The sequence below is a fragment of the Ictalurus furcatus genome, chromosome 2 (genome assembly GCF_023375685.1).
Source record: "Ictalurus furcatus strain D&B chromosome 2, Billie_1.0, whole genome shotgun sequence".
NCBI lineage: Eukaryota > Metazoa > Chordata > Actinopteri > Siluriformes > Ictaluridae > Ictalurus > Ictalurus furcatus.
In genome coordinates this window covers 4859953-4881174 of record NC_071256.1, presented here as the reverse complement: position 1 = coordinate 4881174, position 21222 = coordinate 4859953, and the positions used below count along the sequence as shown (strand labels likewise).

Genomic DNA, 21222 nt, shown 5'->3' with positions numbered 1-21222 from the left:
TATATTAGCAGTGCTGTCTCTGTTCATGTCTTTGTTATCTTTCTGTAATGTGTAATGTCTATAAGCCCATGAGTGTAATACTGAATCTGATTGATTCTCATTCTGATTCAGATTCATTCTCATTCTGAATGAGTGTGATTCTGATAATGATTCATTCTAATTTAGATTCATTCTCATTCTGAATGAGTGTAATTCTGAATCTGATTCATTCTGATTCTGTTTATGATCGATTCTGATTGATTCTATTTGGCAATGAACACGTATGTAACTTTACTGACCTCTACTGGTCAGGGTACAGTTTTGCACTGATGTTTAACCAGAAGACCTGTACTCACCCATTTGTTAAAGAATAAGCATTACATATACAAGAGGAGAAAAAAAAAAACAAAGTAAAAGGACTCAGCAGTTCTTAATCACTGTTCCACTTTTGTTCCACTATAGTTTAGAAGTTTATAATGAGTGATACTCTTGATTAATTTGCTTTAATGTCCTTTCTCTCGACAAAAAAAAGGAAGTTAAAAAATTTATACAACGTTTCACAATCTACCTCTAAGACACACATTTAGACCATATCTCTTGCATTTATGTCACACCTCCTACCTTTAGGCCACACCTCCTAAATTTAGGCCACACCCCCTACATTTAGACCACACCTCATAAATTTAGGCCACACCTCCTATATTTAGACCACACCTCCTACATTTAGGCCACGCCTCCTATATTTAGACTATATCTCTTGCATTTATATCACAACTACTACCATTAGGCCACACCTCTGGCATGTAGGCCACACCTCCTACCTAAGGCTGATGTTGGATGGTGTGCTGAGGAGAAAACAAATGAGAAAGCTTACAGATGCAAAAGAAAGACAAACGGGCAAAGAGACAGATACACAGAGAGTGAAAGAGACAGACAGACAGAGAAAGAGTGACAGATACAAAGACAGAGGGAGACAGATAGACAGAGAGAGATAAAAGTAATTGACATTCACATAGAGAGAATGAGAGAGTAAAATATAAGAGAAAATATATATATATCACACAGAGAGACAGATACACAGAGAGATAGACAGATATACAATGAGAGAGATAGAAAGAGGCAGAAAGAAAGATACACAGAAACAGAGAGAGGGGATGAGAGAGGCAGATATACAGAGACAGAGAGAAACAGATACACACAGAGAGCAAGAGAGAGAGAGAGAGATAGAAAGAGAGAGAGACAAAGAGAGAGAGAGAAATAAACAGCAAGAGAGAGACAGAAAGAGATACACACATGGACAGATAGAGAGAGAGGTACAGAGACACACAGAGACAGATATACAGTCATAGACAGACAGGCAGAAAGAGAGAGACAGAAAAAGACAGACAGACAGAGAGAGGGAGTGGATGGAGGGATCGTAAGGGTAAAACCCGAGACACTCATCACAGCTTAATCAAAGGCAACACCGCAGATCGATAGTCATAATAAAATCCAATTAATCTCACACCTGATTTTAAACATAATGCACTTTTTAACTCAAGGACACGCATTCACGCACTCACGCACATGTGAGGAACCACCCACACACACACTATGAACAGCTATCAAAGGCTATTACTTTAACATACACTTAGAACACACACATACACAGACAGCGATACACTCTCAGATTCTCTCTCTCTCTCACATACACACACACACACACACACACTTTCAATTCCAGATTGTGTTACACTGCAATATTTTGTGTAATGCCCATGATGCTTTTCCCACAGTGTGTTAGCATTCTTAATTAATGTGTGTGTGTGTGTGTGTGTGTGTGTGTGTGCGTGCGTGTGTGTTCAGGTGTGCATCTAGACAGAGTTCGAGGAGGCTGTCAGAAATACAAACGCACCATAAACTCAGGCAACTCTTACCTCAACAGTTAACACAAACACACAAGAGAACACGCACAGGTACTATACACACAAACACAACTTAAAAAATACACAACACTCAACTACATAATTACACATTCACTACCTTACACAACTATACACTAAACTGTGTGTGCATCTTAGAGTCCTACAACATAGAGAACAAGGTGGTGTCTCACCTATTGGAGGCGGAGCCAGAGAAGGTGTAGGCCATGCCTGACTCCGCCCTCCCTGACGGCGATATCAAAGCTTTGTCAACACTGTGTGATCTAGCAGATCGTGAACTGGTGCTTAACATTGGCTAGGCCAAACACCTTCCAGGTACACACACACACACACAAACACACAAACTAACCCATACTAACCATCTTTTTGCTATTTATTTTTTGCTTACAGAATGGACGTGGACGTTTGTTCTCTAAAGCTATCTGCCTTATCAGCGATAAATAACATGACACACACTCACAACAGAAATAACCACCCACACACACACACACACACACTCTAAATGGGCTGGCACCTGTTTTTATTTTGACACTCACCTATAAATTAATGCTTACAAAACAAAGTCCCTCCAAACCAGGTGTGTGAGTGAGCGAGCATGCATTTATTTGTGTGTGTGTGTGTGTGTGTGTGTGTGTGTGTTGTACAGATCACCAGATTCCTCAAGCTTTGCTTGTTCTTAAAGTAAGACTAGGAACAGCAGTACAGTCACAATCTGACACACTTCATCTCCACTTAAGGAATTTGTTTGCATACTAGCTTACTTAAATGCTTGTGTATTAGCATACGAGTTTAGCCTACTAGTTTAGTTGTGTAGTCTGTAAACCAAACATAATCCACATACTACAACCTGTTTGTTTATTAATACTTGCCACAACTTCAACATGACATTTCTAAATGCCAAATAAACATCTCCTTAGAGAAAGCTTCACCATAGCAAAGTTTGCACGTCCACCACTCAAGTCTCTCTCCCTCTCTTCTTTGTTTCTTCATCCAGGTTTCTCCAGTCTCTCTCTTAAACCCTCTCTTAAGGCCCTTAAACCCTCAGCTGCTCAGTCTGATAAATGAGATAAAGTGTACGTTGCACTGGATAACATGTATACAGTAATAAATGTATCTATACTGCCCTCTACTGGTCAGGGAACATTGGTGCACTATATCTAAATTAACAAATCCAAATAAAATGTTTATCCATCATACACAGATAACAGATGAAGCTTTGGTCAGTACGGCAGTAGAACTCTAGCGCTTTATCATGCTCAGAGCAGATCTTTCCAGGGGCTTTTTCTATATTAGGACACATGAAATAATCCAGACACAATATAGAGATCGGCCCCATTATATAGAACAGATACTTCAGGTAGGACTCTCCAGGTCCAGCGTTAGAGAGAGCAGGAGAAGCAGCTTGGACTTCAGTCTTCTCATTTAGAGCCACATTAGGATCTGACAGGGAGCAGTTAATGAGTTCCATATAGATTAATCTTTCAGTATTTAATTACCATTCAGTATTGTTTTATTTGTTCTGTGGCATTAATAGTGATTAATGTCCAGTTCACATTTTTAACTGGAAGTGTAGGTAAACAAGGCACAGCCCAAAACAAATTATTTGCATAATAATCACATGTAAACATGTGGCAACACTGTCAATAACGATGATAATAACAATGACGATGATGATGATGATGATGATGACTAAACTAGATCACATGTGGTTAAACTATAGGGTTATATTTTCCATGTGTCATTTTGGCTAAGTTTTTTAAAAAAAAAAAGATTAATCAAATTGATATGAATACCCAAGCCTATTTTAATGAATAAACAGAAACATATTTGAATTAACTAGTAGTGATGTGACTAAATATAGATTCCTCAGTGTAGCTTGGTCTATGACAAATGACAGAATACAGTCTCATTTTACAGACGTTTGGGGTTATATTTTATAAACATAAAGTATTATACAGATGGATTGGCACCCTGTCCAGGGTGTACCCTGCCTTGTGCACAATGCTTCCTGGGATAGGCTCCAGGTTTCCCCGTGACCCTGAAGGAAGAATAAGCAGTATACAAGATGGATGGATGGAAGTATTATACAGTTTTACATTAACTTCATACATACTTATTACAGTTCACATTACTCATTTAAATTTACCACCATGGTATAGTAAAAGAAGACATTCAATCTTTAAGTCAGGGTTTAGACTTTATCAGTACTGAAACAGCATTGATTAAAGTAGTAAATTACCGACCACTGGCCTCTGATCAAAGTTCAGTCTTTTTGCATGCCTTGCTTGATTTAAGTGCAACTTAAACTACCATAAATCACATGAATTTTGGCCTATTAGGATCCATTATGTCTGATTTGATTTTAAATAAAGAAAGAAAGAAAGAAAGAAAGAAAAGTGCAGGTTCATTACTAGTACCTGAAATAATGAAATGTATAACAAGGAGCAGATCTGGATGTGGATAGCTTAACGACTATGTGGATAGCTTAAAGAATCTTAATACTCATCATCCTGCTTGAATACATCACCTCAATACTGTAGCTTTGCCTCCTAAAACTGCTTCTGTAATTATAAAGATTAAAGTCTTGTGTACAGAACGTTCCCAGTGAACATGCTAAATACTAAAAACTAAATACTGTAATGATTTCTAATCCATCCATCCAGGATCAACCAAAAAAAGCTCCAGCAAACATGTTGAAAAAGTTTACTAGGTCTACTGGACCAAAATTGAACGTTTTGACCAACATTTGTCTGTAACCTAACACTGCACATCATCCTGAGAACAACATCCCTACAGTGAAGCATGGTGTTGGTAGCATCATGCTGGAAGTTATGCTTCATCAATGCACCATTTACAGACTGTTTACAAGTAATCATGTAAGTAATTTTGATACTGGATATAATATTTATAAAGAATTATGCAATTTTAATTACAGTCATCAAAGAAAATGTAAATGTTTATTAGAATTTGATGTCTTTAAAAATTCATACAGTTTAAAAATCTTTCAAATTTTGGACAGTTAATCGTTAGCGATTATGGAGTAATTTAATTTTCAGATTTTTTTTGGATCACATAACCTTACAGTTGATCCATAAGAGCGCAGCCAGAATCCGGCGTATAGAGGCTGAGTGAACGTGGTGAGGACTCTGTGGAGGAGCTTCATCGTGTCAGAGACGCTGTAGAAGGACAGAGTTCCTGCACTGTGATCCACATACACTCCTATTCTGGAGGATGATGGAACTCCAAGCTCAGTCTCAATGTTGTTGTGCCGGAAAGACAGACGAGAAGAAGAACACCTTAGACCCCAGGACTGATTGTTGCCTCCAAACCAATGCTCATTACCCAGTCCTTTCCTGCTGATGCTTTTATATGAGACTGATATGTACACACACACATCACTGCTCCACTCCACCTCCCAGTAACAGCGTCCAGACATGCTCTCCTTACTCAAGACCTGACAGTAGGAGTCAAATCTCTCTGGATGGTTAGCGTACAGCTGGTGTGTCCTACTGTCTGTCACCACTCTGTTCTTCTCAGACAGAATGAGGTAACGATGTGCTGTGTTTGGATCCAAAGTCAGGCAACAGAAATCTAAAGAAAATTGCAAAAATGGAAACACTTTAGATAGTAATTACCGAATATACTGTATGTCCAAGTAATGACATCTATCTAATACCAGCAATAGAAAATGTTGCTCATTGTTATTAACTAAACTAAATATGCTTTATGAATATTTTGTGTCTTAGATTGTGTGTATGTGTGTGTGTATGTGAGAGAGTGTGTGCGTGTGTGTGTGTGTGTGTGTGTATGAGATTGTTGTGGCGATAGGCCGGCGGCTGGCGGCTGGCCGGCTCCTCCCATGACTGCTGTTGTGGTACTGAAGTGACAGCTCCGCTTCAGCACCACCAATGTTTTGGACAGCAGGAGAACACGTGGCTGCGGGGTGGGGATGCTGACACACACACACGGCTGGTGGTTGATGATCAGCTCGGCCGTTCTCCACCATTCAGCAGCCGATGGGAGAGTATAAAAGGGCGATTCTCCTCTCGCAAAGGGAGAGAGGGCTCCCAAGGCATGCATTCTAATCTGTTGTGTGTTTTTTGCAGAGGACTCTGACACGACCGAAGATTCCACCCTCTGGCTGCACCCGCGGTGTTGCCTGACTGCAGGATGGATCCCCGCCACTCGGGAAACACCTAGCACGGCCCTGGCAGCCTCGTGGACGACCCCGGCGCTTGAGCACTTCACCTCACGGCATCACCTTTGCACACACACACACACACCCTCATGGACTTTAAATAAATTTTGATATGTGACACCTAAACAGCCCCCTGTGTGTCTGTGCTCTGCCCACCGTTGGCTAGATTCCCTACAGTGTGTGTGTGTGTGTGTGTGTGTGTGTGTATGTGTGTGTTTTACATGTACAGTACAGAAAATCTTCTCTGCCCTTTTGTTCTGAGGGTAAAATCATCTGAGCTGCTGCAGCTGTGGAGCTGAAGAAGAAGGCTCCGAATCCCTGGCTGGCAGGGTGTGCCCTCCACACTCTGGACCTGCCAAAAGCACCCCAGCAAGTTAAGGAAGCACGAGTGCGGGAGGCCTACATGGCCTGAGATGAGGAGGACGCCATGGCAGAAGGTGAGCCGCACACACCCTAACCCAGTCTCGTCTGTGTTTCAACAGGTGAACCGGCAGGGGAACTTCGGCCGGGTGCAGAAAGAGGACGACCGCCTGAAGCATTGCTGGGCCCAGGTGTGTCAATTCGAGGGGGTCGACCAGAGTCCGCACCAGAGACTCCCCTCCTCCTACTTTCTAGTCAGGGAAGCCTGTTGTACCACCAGACCAGCCGCAGAGGGGAAATCGTGGACCTCTTGGTAGTCCCCAAGACAAGAACGCAAACACTGACACACCTGGCCCATGCCCATCCACTCGGGGGCCACCTGGGAGCATGAAACACCCTGGAGAAACTGAAGCACCACTTTTTCTGGCCGGGGATGGACATAGAGGTCCGGGGCTTCTGCCAACAGTGCCCCAGTACCAACGCACCGCCCCAAGCAAGCCCCCTCCGGCGCCCCTTATCCCTCTTCCCATCATAGGCATCCCCTTCGAGAGGATTGGCATGGACCTCGTGGGGCTGCTCCCCAAATCCACCCGGGGGCATGAGTACATACTGGTCATCGAGGACTACGCCACCCGGTACCCCGAGTCAGTGCCACTATGCAAAGCCACCTCCCACAACCTCACTAGAGAACTGGTGCTCCTGTTCAGCCGTGTGGGGATCCCGAAGGATATTCTGACAGACCAAGGTACACCTTTTGTGTACAAACGATTGTCTGATCTGTGTCAGCTGTTGCAGGTAAAACACCTGAAGACTTCCGTCTACCACCCGCAAACCGAAAGGCTTGTCGAAAGGTTCAATCAAACCATGAAGCGGATGCTGCACTGGGTGGTAGACGAGGAAGGGAGGAGCTGGGATCTCCTCCTGCGTAAGTCTTCCTACGTAAGTCTTCTTTGCTGTCCAGGAGAAGCATCCACGGGCTTCACTCCCTTCGAGCTCCTCTTCGGACGGCGACCTCGAGGACTGCTGGACGTGGCACGGGAAGGTTGGGAAGAACAGCCCTCCCCATTCTGCTTGGTCATCGACTATGTGCAGGAGATACAGGGGAGGATCAACCGAGTGGCCCCAATCATCCAGGAACATGTGAGAGCCGCCCAGGTGGAACAGAAAAAAGTCTACAACTGCCCAGCGCAACCTCGGGAGTCCCAGCCTGGCGATCAGGTACTCCGGCTAGTGCCGAATAGCTCCTGTAAGTATCTAGCCCGGTGGCAGGGCCCATATACAGTCCTCGAGAGGAAGGGCACCATGAACTATCACCTGCAGCAGCTCGGTAAACAAGCGGAGAAAAAAACAAACCACATGAACCTGCTGAAGAAATGGATAGAGCTGGCGTCAGTATTGTCTGCATTCATGGTCCTGGACACAGATCACAACAAGGGCACCTTGGTCCAGCTGGGTGAAGATCTCACCCCCACACAAAGGCAGGAGCTAACAGAGTTGGTGGGTCAATTCACTGATGTTTTTTCTACCTCCCCAGGGATGACGCAGCTGGTCCACCACGAGATCAAGACCAGCCTGGGAGTGGTGGTGCGACAGTGGCCCAATCGTGTCCCGCCGTAAGGCTATCGTGGAGGAGGTTTGCAGCCGACGGGAGAGTATAAAAGGGCGATCCTCCACTCGCAAAGGGAGAGAGGGCTCCCAAGGCATGCATTCTAATCTGTTGTGTGTTTTTTCCGGACTCCGACGTGACCGAAGACTCCACCCTCCGGCTGCACCTGACTGTAGAACGGGTTCCCCGCCACTTGGGAATCCCCCAGCACAGCCCCGGCAGCCCCGCGGACGACCCCGACGCCTGAGCACTTGATCACACGGCATCACCTTTGCACTCACATACACCCTCACTGATTTAAAATAAATTCTCCACGTGTGACACCTAAACAGCCTCCTGTGTGTCTGTGCTCTGCCCACCGTTTGCTAGATTCCCTACAGTGTGTGTGTGTGTGTGTGTGTGTGTGTGTGTGTGTGTTTTACACATACAGTACAGAAAATCTTCTCTGTCCTTTGGTTCTGGGGATAAAATCATCTGAGCTGCTGCAGCTGTGGAGACACAGAAACAAAATATGTTTATTCATGTTCTTTCTATCGCTCTTTTCTATTCACATTTTTTTTTTTGCATGTGTGTGTGTGTTATAGTGACAGAGAAAGCAGATGGAGCTTTAAAGACAGGGTGTGAGTGAAGGATTTAAAGGAGAATTACATTTTATTACAGTAGGCAATTAGGGGAAGAAAAGCAAACACACAAATTAGTTAATTGCCTAACAGTAAATTCACATATATATATTATCATAAATCATAGGCTTGTTTCATCACAGTCTCTTACCATGTTCAGGTATTTTGATGAATTCCTCCTGGCTGATTTCCTCAAGTCTCTTTTTCAGAGCAGAGAGAGATTTCCTCACTCCATCAAATGAGAGATGTTTACTGACAGTGATGCTGCGTGAGTCCTCACGGAGATCAGACTGAAAATCTGGTCTATTAAATTCGGGAGAGTGACGGCCGGAGACTAAAACCTGCATACAGCAATAAGGCATAAAATTAGGAGAACAAATTACAGCTAAAATTACTTTAAAGTTTTTAAGTAAAATCTTACAGCAGGTTGTTTCCATATTAGAAAAGGTTCAAAGTGGAACAATTTTAGACGTGTAAGATCCATTATTTATCCAATGAACCCATAACCTGTATATTTCACCTGGAAATGTGGATATAGTGTACCTTTATTTCATGGAGGAAGTGGAGGTGATCGTGTATGTGTGAAAGCTGCTCCAGCTCAGTGAGTCTCCTCTGAAGATCAGTGATCTCCTGCTCCAGTTGCTCCAGGAGTCGTTCAGGTCGACTCAGTTCAGCCTTCTCCTGAGCTCTGATCAGCTCTGTCACCTCCGAGCGCCTTTTCTCCATGGAGCTGATCATCTCAGTAAAGATCCTCTCACTGTCCTCCACTGCTGTCTGTGCACTGAGCTGTTAGGAGACACACACACACGATTTAAAGCTCATCTATCATTCTGTCTCTTACTGGGCCTCTAAACGACTCTTTGTCCATGTTGTGTGTGTTTCTAGGAGCAGCTCTGTCTCTGCTCACTGGTAACCTTTATAGTGTTCACAGCCTGTTTCAGTTCCTGCACCTTCTTCTGCTTCTCCTGGATTCTCTGCTGGGATTTCACCTGCTCCTCCTTTAACTCACTCTGAGGACAAATACAATACATTACACTGTGTATGCATTATGAGATTATGAGTTCAGTGGGTGAATATTAACTGCAGATAAAGGGTTAAAGTTCACTCGGGTTCTACGGAGCACCTTATTAAAGTGTAAAAGACTGGATGCCGGGTGTTTTAAAGTCCATAGAAGTTCATAATGTGGTGTGAGAATGTGATTATTATTATGACTTGCTGTATCACTGGGTGATTTTACTATTGCTAAATACAAATTTTGTTCAATTCAGCAGCAATTAAAACATAGAAGTGTTGGAGTAGAGTACGCTACTTCTTAGAAGAAATGCAGAACTCAGTAGATCGTACATAAATTCTTTAGCTACTTGAGATTAGAAATGTAAATTCTATGAAATAACTATATGTATATATATATATACATGTACACATATATATATATATATATATATATATATATATATATATATATATATATATATATATATGAATAGATTAGACTTGCTTTTCTCACCTGTTTTTCAGTTCTGTATGCTTTAACTGAGACTGTGTCGTGACTTTTGTGTTCATCCGTCATACACAGGTAACAGATGAAGCTTTGGTCAGTACGACAGTAGATCTTCAACACTTCCTCATGCTCAGAGCAGATCTTCTCTTGTAGATCTCCAGAAGCTTTGACTAACTTGTGCTTTTTTAAACCAGGAACTTCATAGTGAGGTTTGAGATGAGCTTCACAAAAGGATGCCAGACACATCAGACAGGATTTGACGGCTTTATGTTTTCTCCCGGTGCAGAAATCACACTCCACATCTCCAGGTCCAGCGTAACAGTGAGCAGGAGAAGCAGCTTGGACTTCAGTCTTCTTCAGTTTCTCCACCACTTCAGCCAGCATGTTGTTTCTTCTTAGAACAGGCCTTGGAGTGAAAGTGTTTCTGCACTGAGGGCAGTGATACACTCCGCTCTTATCTTCCTGATCCCAGCAGTCATTAATACACACCTTACAGAAACTGTGACCACAGTGTATCGTCACCGGATCCTTCAGTAAATCCAGACAAACTGGACAGATGAACTCGTCCTGATCTACTGAAATACTGGCCTCGGCCATTTTCCTGAACTCACACACTGACAGAGAGAGAGAGAGAGAGAGAGAGAGAGAGAGAGAGGCACTCTGAGTTTCGTTTTCTCTGAAATGAGGAGTGGCTTCCTGGTTGTGTGAGAGAAAGAGGAAGAGCACAACGACAGAGTTCATGAACATTGCTCTGTCAATTATTTCTTCACCATATAACATTAAAACTAATTAGTCATTATTTGGTGTGATCCCCCTTTGCCTTTTAAACTGAACCAGTTGCTCTTTTATTCAACTGTAATGGAATGAATGTAGAATTTAATAGTGTGTACTGATTAGTATTTAATCATTAAAATTAAAAATACTAAAGCATGGGCTGTTTAAACCCAGTGAGGTTGGGTTAGCATGAGAATCCTAAATGCTGGGTTGTTTAAAAACAAACAAACAAACAAACAAACAAAAAACTCACAAATTTATTATGGTTACCATGTGCGTGTCATGTGACCAGCCTATTTTCATATTGGCATAAAATAAGATTCAGTCCTGCAGCAGCCCAAAATTAACGTGACTTAATGTTAACCATAAATATAATTGTGTAGGAATTTAATCTAATTTTTCAAATATTCTTACAAAAAAAATACCAATTTGACTTATTTATTACAAGAAGTAAGTTCAGGTGTATTTCCTTCTTAAATAATGTTTACTAGTGTATGTTCTAACACTGGCTTATCAAGCCAAACTAGACATTAAAAATTAAGTTAAATGTAATCATTTGTTGCAGATGCAGCTGATTTCTTTCATTTCCAGGAAATAAATCATGATGCCTGTTCCCTTTTAGGTCCACATCCCAACCCATCATGCTGATTTTCCCATCATCGACCCACTTTAATCATGCTGGCCGACTACCTGACCCAACAAACTAAACCCAGCAACTGAGTTGTTAAAAATAACCCAGAATTGTTTAGTGTTTGTGAAGGAGGAAGTGCAGAGTTACTTAACACTTACAGTGTGAGCCCAGCTGTGTTTGTGTATTATGAGCACAATGGTTAAAATTTAATTGAAGGGTTAAAGGTCACTTCTTCCACACTCCATTAAGAGCAGAATTTTGACCTGTAAGTCAACTGGAATCATTTACATGAATTCATGAACTCATATCCGACTAACACATTAGAAATTGGATTAGAAATTTTTTTTGTTGCATTGTTTGGAAGAAAGATTTCAAGTTGTCACCTTTTTACTTCTTTAGTTCGCCTTACAGTGACCTTTGTGTTCATCCACCATACACAAATAACAGACGAAGACGAAGCAGATCTTCTCTTGTACTGAAAGCCTTTTGGCCAAAATTGCAATTCTCAAAGACAGATAATGAGACTATTGCTCTGAAACAAGCTTCCTGGTTCGGGATTTATTAAAGTGTGAGAAGAAGAGTGAGTGGAAGTTTAAAGAGACAGAGAACTTTTTGTGTGAAGTTTCTTCTCTCTGTCTGTAGTGCAGTTGCACTCCTTTAGATCCTTCACTTACACCCCGTCTTTAAAGCTCCACCTGCATTCTCTGTCACTATAACACACATACACACCATATTATCATATTAATGTAAATAAATAACTCCTGTAGACAATATAGTGTATTAATCCACAATGCAGAGCGATGGACAGTGAGGAAAACATATTTATACACGGTTTTTAAAAACAAAAATCTTTATTTGAGTAAGCTTCATACGAAAAGTAAAAAACACCACCATTTTATTTTGAATTACATAATCTCACACTCGATCGACTAAAAGATAAACTGAACCCAGCGTATAGAGGCTGAGTGAATGTGGTGTGGACTCTGTGGAGGAACTTCATCGTGTCAGAGACGCTGTAGAAGGACAGAGTTCCTGCACCATGATCCACATACACTCCTATTCTGGAGGATGACGGAACTCTGAGATCAGTCTTAATGTTGTTGTGACAGAAAGTGAGAGAAGAAGAAGAACACCACAGACTCCAGGACTGATTGTTGCATCCAAACACACACTCGTTACCCCATCCTTTCCTGCTGATGCTTTTATATGAGACTGATACATACACCCATCCCTCAATGCTCCACTCCACCTCCCAGTAACAGCGTCCAGATACACTCTCCTTACTCAACACCTGCCTGTAGGAGTCAAATCTCTCTGGATGATCAGAGTACGGCTGCTTTCGCTGACTGTACTTCACTGATCTGTTCTTCTCAGACAGAGTGAGGTTATAATTTACCGTGTTGGGATCCAGAGTCAGATCACAGAAATCTAAACACATGACAAATGTGAGAAACATGTGAGAAATGAATCACAGGATATATTTATGTGGAGAGTAAGACAGTGTGTGCGTGTGTGTGTGTGTGTGTGTGTGTGTGTGTGGTTGCGTGTGTTATACACGTACAGTGCAGAAAATCTTTTCTGCTCTTTGGTTCTGAGGATAAAATCATCTGAACTGCTGCAGCTGTGGAGACACAGAAACAAAATGGAGATGGAAAAATCAGGTGTTGTAAAAGATGGAAACAGTTTAAAGTGATATAGTTTGTGTATGATGTTTAATTAGTGTTACCTTTCAAAGGGAACTCAACGTTGTGTGAGCTTCACGCTGTGGGAAGAACCCTCGCACGCGACTGGTATCTGAAGTCTGTGTAAAATCATGCCTATTTATAGGCCTGCCATGCATTAGCTCTTTTGTCTTCAGCACAGTCACATGTGCTGTGGTGTGGCTCCCGGCTCTCTCGCTTCAGCTGAGATGGGTTTTGGAACCTCAGGATTCTGGGCCAGCTGCTGTTGAGGCAGCCAGCTGGCTAAGATCCTGGGGGTCCCGGATGGATCTGGAGGGGGAATCGGAGATGAGCGCTGCTCTATCTCTCGCACTTTCCTCCAGAGCCGGCTCTCTACTTCCAGGTTTTGGGGCTCACAAAGCGACTTTTCTTTCTGGTATGGAGAGTCAACCCACCCATAATTTTTAAGGGAGTGGAAAATACTAATTGAAAAAAAAAGAGTCAACCCACCCTCTCTGACTCCGAGGAGCCAGAGTGGGAGACAGTGAGAAGGAGAGCGCTCCCTCACACCGCAGAAAACTCCCCTTTTTCCCCAGAAGTACACCATGAAGCGTCACGCTTCTGGGGAAGGCCATGTTCATAACTCTGTGACATCGGAATATTCGGCCATTGTGGGGGATAGACAGTATGGCTATTTTGTGTTACAGAAGGTGGATGAGGTACTTGGGAGCCACCTCTCTCCATCAGTGGCAACAAAATCAGGGGGGCCGGTTTTGTCATCCAGGCCATGTAAAACCACCTCGGCATTGGTTGCCGAAGCCTGTGTGGCAGAGGGTCTTGCTTGTGGATCTCGGCATACAATGGCAGTGTTGCAGGCCTACCAAGCAGACCTGCAGGATTGTGAGGGAGGCACAGAAGGTGAATATGGTGGCCCACTTCCCCCTACAGAAAGCCAGGGGGACTGGGTGGCCGCAGTTGCAGCCTGCTATTAGGCCTGATTTAAAAATGATGATCAGTGCCGAAAAGGCAAAAAGAAGTGGTCCTGAGGGGCCGCGGAGGGAGGTATCAGAGGACGAGAGGTTGTTAGGGCAGTTAGCTCCAAGTATTACTGTAGGGCTCCCCTAATCAATGTTGTCCCAAGTTTTCAGTTTCTCTGGTCAGCAAGCTGTAACAGGGCAAAATAAATCTGATGCTTTCCCTACAACAAAATATGGAAAGTTAACATCACTAAAGACCACCTGGCAGTGTGGAAACTACTAGCAAATGTGTCTCCATGCATTTTGTCCTCCATAGAAAAGGGTTCTGGGTCCAGTTCATAGCTTGAATCCCCCTTTTCAGAGGCATGCTCACCACAGTTCTCAACACAATGCAAAGCCTGACGTCAGACCAGAAAGTAGATCTCTCTTGGACAACGGGGCCATAGAACATGTATCTCTTTCTCTGAGGGAGGGAGGTTTTACAGCCATTATTTCCTGGTCTGTAGCAAAGACAGAGTATGACCAATTTTAGATCTTCCTCATCTGAACCATTCTCTTCGGACATACAGGTTCAGGATGTTGACACTCAAACTTAGCATTCCACAGACTCAGTTTGAGGAATGGTTTCTGATGATAGATCTAAAAAAGGTAGATATTCCATTGCCCAGTCACAGGAAGTTCCTGAGGTTCGCGTTTGGAGAATAAGCAACACATATCAATATCGTTTTTTTCCTTGATTAGCTTTATCATACACCTTCACGAAGTGCATGGATGCCGCACTGGCTCCTTTGCGATTCCAGGGCATCCGTGTGCTGAACCACCTGGACGACTGGTTAATTCTAGCATGGTCTGGGAAGTTAGCGATTCAACATTGAGATGTTGTTCTCACCCAGATGAGGAGCTTGGGGCTCAGGTTAAACCTTTAGGAAAGTTGCTTTTCCAATCAAGAGCGATTTTTCTACAGGTTATATCGGATTCTTATATGATAAGGGCATGTCTATCCCCAACATCTGTAGGGCAATCCTATCAATATTGAGGAAGATAAAGTTTGGTCTGCGCATCCCCTCCATTCTCTACAGAGTCTGTTGGGACTTATAGCAGCAGCAGCCAAGGTCATACCAATGGTCCCACTGCACATAAGACCATTCAGTAGTGGCTTGTCCTCAGATAAAACCCCTGAGAGTAATCAGTGTCATGCAGCGATACCTACGTGCTCTGAAAACTTGGAGGTGTCCCTGGTTTCTAGCCTCGGGTCACTAGGGCATCTCTTATGGCAAGAAGGTAATGTCAGGCACCTCCCTCACGGTCTCTGGAGAGGCCCATATCTAGTGTATAAATTGCCTAGAAGGGTGGGCCATGCTCCTAGCACTGAAATACTTCTCCTCATTGAGAGGTCACTATGTGTTAGACAATACAACGGTGGTCTCATATTTTAACCACCAGGGAGGATTACATTTGTGCCCCCTGTTAAGGCAGGCTCAACTAATTCTTCTCTGGTGGAGGGGAAGTTTTGTCAGTGAGTGCAATGTACATTCTGGGCAACCGGAATGTGGGGGCAGACATCCTGTTGAGGCAGGGGCTGAGGCCCGTGGATTGGAGGCTCCATCCACAAGTGGGTGAGCCCATAAGGTGGAGGTTCAGCCAAGTGGAAGTGGACGTGTTCGCCCACTGTGGTTTGCCCTCACTCCTCCCACACCAAAAAAAGGGTCAGGGCTGGATGCCATGGTACACACATGGCTGGGGGCATGTGTACACCTTTCCCCCGACCACTCTGCTCTGACAGGCTCTAGCAAGAATTTGCCAAGATCGTGCTACATCTGCTGCTAGTACCACTGAATTGGCCTGCTCAAATTTGGTTTTCAGAGATAATATCTCTGCTGGACGGCACTCCCTGGGAGATTCCCATTTTTAGGGATCTATTGTCTCAAGCCAGAAAGTTGATTTATCACCCTAGGCTAAAACTATGGAAATTGAGTCTGGTCACAGAGGAGCACCAGCTCATAGATTCCGGCCACTCAACCGAGGTTGTAGAACCCATGTTTAACGCTAGAGCACCAACTATGAGAAATTGTATGCATTCAAGTTGCAACTTTTTTATTGGGTTCTGAGGAACACCAGTGAGACCCAGTAAACTGTGCAATAGCTACAGTCCTGCAGTTCTTACAGGAACATTTCTCAGCAGGGTTGGTTCCTTCTACAATTAGGGTCTATGTGGCCATCGTTTTGGCCAGCCATGCCCCTACTGATGAAGCCTCTGTGAGACAACATCCTCTAACTTCAAGGATTATGCATGGTGTCAGATGGCTGAGGCCCATCTGCAGACCACACATACCTTCCTGGGACCTTCTGTGGTCCTGGAAGGTCTGTTAGGCACCCCATTTGAGCCCTTAGAGTCAGATTCAGATAAGCTCATGACCCTAAAGTTGGCTCTTTTGGCTGGCCCTGACATCTCTGTTGCCCCTTCCTGCCTTGACTTTGCCCCTGGATTAGCCAAGGCCTCCCTATATCCTAGGTCAGATTATTCCTAAGTGCCTATGTCTGCTGCCCAGCTGGTAGTGTTGCAGGCTTACTCCCCTCCTACATTCCTTACACGGGAACAAGGAAGATTGCACCTACTGTGTCAGGTGAGGGCTCCTTGTACTTACGTCCACCGCTCTGGCCATCGGCATAAGTCAGAGCAGTTGCTGGTCTGCTTGGCTGTGACAGTAGAGGTGATACTGCATCAACACAGCGCATCTCTATTTGGATAGCGTAAGCAATCTCTATTGCTTATGAGGCGCATGATCACACCATGCCTCTGGGCATAAGGATTCATTCCACTAGGTGGGTCACCTCCTCAAATGCTTTATCTAAGGGGAGTGCATGCAGGATGTGTGTGCTGCGGTGGGGTGGTCTACACCACACACATTCATTCAGTATTACAGTTTGGCCTTATTGGCCAGCTCGTATATCATTCTCTGAGATAATATCTCTGCTGGACGGCACTGCCTGGGAGATTCCCATTCGCAGGGATCTATTGTCTCAAGCCAGATGATTGATTTATCACCCTCGGCAGGAACACCCTCAGCTCTGAGGGGCACCAGATCATAGATTCTTAGATGGTAAATGTCCTACATGCTACATTCTACAGTCCTGGAGTTCTTTCAGGAATGTTTCTTGGCAGGGTTTGATCCTCCTACAATAAAGTTGTATGAGGCTGCCATTTTGGGCACCCACACCCTCTTGTACTATTAAGACATGAATAAAAAGTGTATATGTATAAGTGTATAGCAGCAATAACAGGTAACATGTAATCATATGAAATCATTTCTGTGTGTTTTTGGGAAATTTCATGTCTCTCTTTACCGTGCTGCAGAGAAAGTAAAGATTTCCCAGCAGGACAGTTTCTCTCACCATGTTTAGGGATTTTGATGAATTCCTTCTGGCAGAATTCCTCAAGTCTATTTTTCAGAGTAGAGAGAGATTTCCTCACTCCATCAAATGAGAGATGTTGATTGACAGTGATGCTGGGTGAGTCCTCATATCCAGAAGAGACACAGAGAGACTGGAAACGCTATGGAGAGAAAGAAAATACATCATGAAGAAGGAGAAAGGTGGAGAAATATATAAATGATTATACAGATGTGTGTGTGTGTGTGTGTGTGTGTGTGTGTGTGTGTGTGTGTGTGTGTGTAGATCAGACAGTGAGTATTACCTGGAGGAAGTGGATGTGATTGTGTGTGTGTGAAAGCTGCTCCAGCTCAGTAACTCTCCTCTGAAGATCAGCGATCTCCTGCTGCAGTTGCTTCAGGAGTCGTTCAGCTCGACTCAGTTCAGCCTTCTCCTGAGCTCTGATCAGCTCTTTCACCTCCGAGCGCCTTTTCTCCATGGAGCTGATCATCTCAGTAAAGATCCTCTCACTGCCCTTCACTGCTGTCTGTGCACTGAGCTGTTAGGAGACACACAAACACATCCAAGCTCATTTACCATTCAGTCTCTTACTGGGCCTCTAAATGACTTGTTGTCCATGTTGTGTGTGTTTCTAGAAGCAGCTTTGTTTCTGCTCACTGCTCACCTTTATAGTGTTCACAGCCTGTTTCAGCTCCTGCACTTTCTTCTGCTTCTCCTGGATTCTCTGCTGGGATTTCATCTGCTCCCCCTTTAGCTCACTCTGAGGACAAATACAATACCTTTTACTGTGTATGCATTATGAGATTAACTGCAGATTAAGTGTTAAAGTTCATTCGGGTTCTACAGAGCACCTTATTAAAGTGTAAAAGACTGGATGTTGGGTGTTTTAAAGTTCATAGAAGTTCATAATGTGGTGTGAGTATGTGATTAGTATGACTTGCTGTATCACTGGGTGATTTTACTATTGCTAAATACAAGTTTACTTCAGTGTAACAGCAATTAAAACATAGAAATGTTGCAGTAGAATGCGCTATTTCTTAGAAGAAATGCAGAACTCAGTAGATCGTACAATATATAAGAAGTTCCCAACCCTGATCCTGGAGCGCTCCTGAATATAATACTGCTTGAATCATGATGACCACTGGGTTACATCACAAATAACAGCAACAACATTTATTCATTTAAGTCTTTAAAAAAAATTTTTTTATAATAAAACAGAGTCAGCTGAGTCTATTGTTAGAATATAATACTGCTTGAATCCTGATGACATCACAGCCATCCGAACAAATTGTACAAAATACCTTGTATGAATAGATTAGACTTGCTTTTCTCACCTGTTTTTCAGTTCTGTATGCTTTAACTGAGACGGTGTCATGGCTTTTGTGTTCATCTGTCATACACAGATAACAGATGAAGCTTTGGTCAGTACGACAGTAGATCTCCAGCACTTTATCATGCTCAGAGCAGATCTTCTCTTGTAGATTTCCAGAAACTTCGACTAACTTGTGTCTTTTTAAACCAGGAACTTCATAGTGAGGTTTCAGATGAGTTTGACAAAAGGACGCCAGACACATCAGACAGGACTTGACGGCTTTGTGTTTTCTCCTGGTGCAGAAATCACACTCCACATCTCCAGGTCCAGCGTAACAGTGAGCAGGAGAAGCAGCTTGGACTTCAGTCTTCTTCAGTTTCTCCACCACTTCAGCCAGCATGTTGTTTCTTCTTAGAACAGGCCTTGGAGTGAAAGTGTCTCTGCACTGAGGACAGCTATACACTCTGTTCTTATCTTCCCGATTCCAGCAGTCATTAATACACACCTTACAGAAACTGTGACCACAGGGGATAGCCACCGGATCCTTCAGTAGATCCAGACACACTGGACAGCTGAACTCATCCACTGAAAGTTGATCTACTGAAATACTTGCTTCTGCCATTTTCCTGAACTCACAGAGAGCGAGAGAGAGAGAGAGAGAGAGAGAGAGAGAGAGAGAGAGAGAGACTCTAAGTTTTGTTTTCTTTTAAGCGAGGAGTCAGTTCCTGATTTTATGTGTGTGTGTGAGAGAGAGAGAGAGAGAGAGAGAGAGAGAGAGAGAGAGAGAGAGAGAGAGCTAGACTTTAGGAACATTCCTCTGTTAACCATTTCTTCACCATATAACATTCTTGCTTGTGTATGCATGTGTTAGCTTGTACATTTGTCTGTGCACAACTTACATACATTTTCCAACATCAGCTATTAACAATCTCACTAAATGGTCTCTATACTAAAAGTACATCCATTTTTTACTTCAACCATCTTCATAAATTTAAGACACAAGCTCTTGTAATAAATTACAAAAAAGCAACTTGGACATCAGGTTTCTGCTCTGAAACCAGATCTACTAAAATAATCACGTATGGATCTCGTATGGATCTGGAAGAGGAGCTTGAGAAGTTCCTGCTCTGTCTTACAGGTCCGGCTCTCTACTGGATTTTGGAGCTCATGTCGCGACTCCTCCTTCTGCTATGAAAAGCCCCGAAAAACAAAATGCACACATAAAAATATAAAACGAATAATTCCAAGGAGCCAGAATGTTGTGCTAAAAACTGAGAGCAGCATATAAACAGCTGCTTGAAGTGATTACTAAGGCTGGATGAGCTTTTTTCTCCCCAGTGAAAATAAATTCCTCACACTGCAGAAAGCGTCCCTTTTTTCCAGAAGTTCATGACAAAATATCAGGCTTCTGGGGGAAAACCATGCATAATTTATATTTATAACCCTGCTATGTCGGATTATTCGGCCATCATGGGGAATGAACGGCATGGCTATTTAGCTATGCTGAAGGTGGAGGAGGCGCTTTTGAGCTAGCTCTCTCCATGGTCAATGGTCAGAAAGTCCAAGCAGACAAAGGAGGAGCTGTCCTGAGGGGCCGTGGAGGGATGTATCAGGTGACATGAGGTTGTTAGGGCAGTTAGCCCCCAGTACTACTGTAGGGCCTCTCCTAGCCAAGGCTGTTCCAAGTTTTCAGTGTTCTCTGGTCAGCGAGCTGTCACAGGACAATGAAAGTCTGATGCTTTCCCTCCAATAGAATGTGGAAAAGTTAACGAGCAGAGCCCGAGTTTAGCGCAGTAAGTAAGATCCCTCTTGGACAAAGGGGCCATAGAACATGTACCCAGTTCCCTGAGGCCAATTTGAGATCTGCATCATCTGAACTGTACTCTTCGGATATATAGGTTCAAGATGTTGACGCCCAAATTTAGCATTCCACAGATTCAGTTCGAGGACTGTTTTGTGAAGATAGATCTAAAAGGTTCATATTTCCACATAGAAATATTGCCCAGTCACAGGAAGTTCCTGAGGTTTGCGTTTGGAGGCAACGCATACCAAAATCAGATTCTTCCCTTCGGGCTAGCTTTATCCCCTCACACCTTCACAAAGTCCAAGGATGTCATTCTGGCCTCATTGCGACTCCAGCGCATCCGTGTGCTAAACTACATGGATGACTGGTTAATTTTAGCATGATTTAGGGAACTGGCAGTTCAACATCGAGATGTTGTTCTCACCCACATGACGGGCTTGGGACTCAGGTTGAACCTCAGAAAAGTATGCTTTATCCAGTGTAGTGG

The 21222-nt window shown here is 43.5% G+C and overlaps 1 protein-coding gene across 1 annotated transcript; it reads right to left on the bottom strand.

The window, feature by feature from the left end:
- Nucleotides 1–3372: 3372 nt before the first annotated feature.
- On the bottom strand, nucleotides 3373–19638 carry LOC128616667 (E3 ubiquitin/ISG15 ligase TRIM25-like). The gene is made up of 12 exons (XM_053639348.1): nucleotides 18954–19638; nucleotides 18284–18379; nucleotides 17924–18157; nucleotides 17623–17782; nucleotides 13153–13212; nucleotides 12499–13019; nucleotides 10193–10882; nucleotides 9600–9695; nucleotides 9229–9471; nucleotides 8837–9026; nucleotides 8494–8553; nucleotides 3373–5492 (listed from the first exon to the last, which is right to left on the bottom strand). Exons 1-12 carry the CDS (start codon nucleotides 19551–19553, stop codon nucleotides 4954–4956), a joined length of 3489 nt encoding a protein of 1162 aa, XP_053495323.1. The 5' UTR covers nucleotides 19554–19638; the 3' UTR covers nucleotides 3373–4953.
- Between the last annotated feature and the right edge of the window lie 1584 nt (nucleotides 19639–21222).

Coding starts and splice junctions, on each gene's coding strand:
- LOC128616667 (XM_053639348.1), bottom strand. CDS start 19,553: ATGGCAGAAGCAAGTATTTCAGTAGATCAACTTTCAGTGGATGAGTTC. Junction 13,213..17,622: donor CATCAAAATCCCTAAACATG/GTGAGAGAAACT, acceptor GTGTCTCCACAG/CTGCAGCAGTTCAGATGATT. Junction 13,020..13,152: donor CAGAAAAGATTTTCTGCACT/GTACGTGTATAA, acceptor TCATGTGTTTAG/ATTTCTGTGATCTGACTCTG.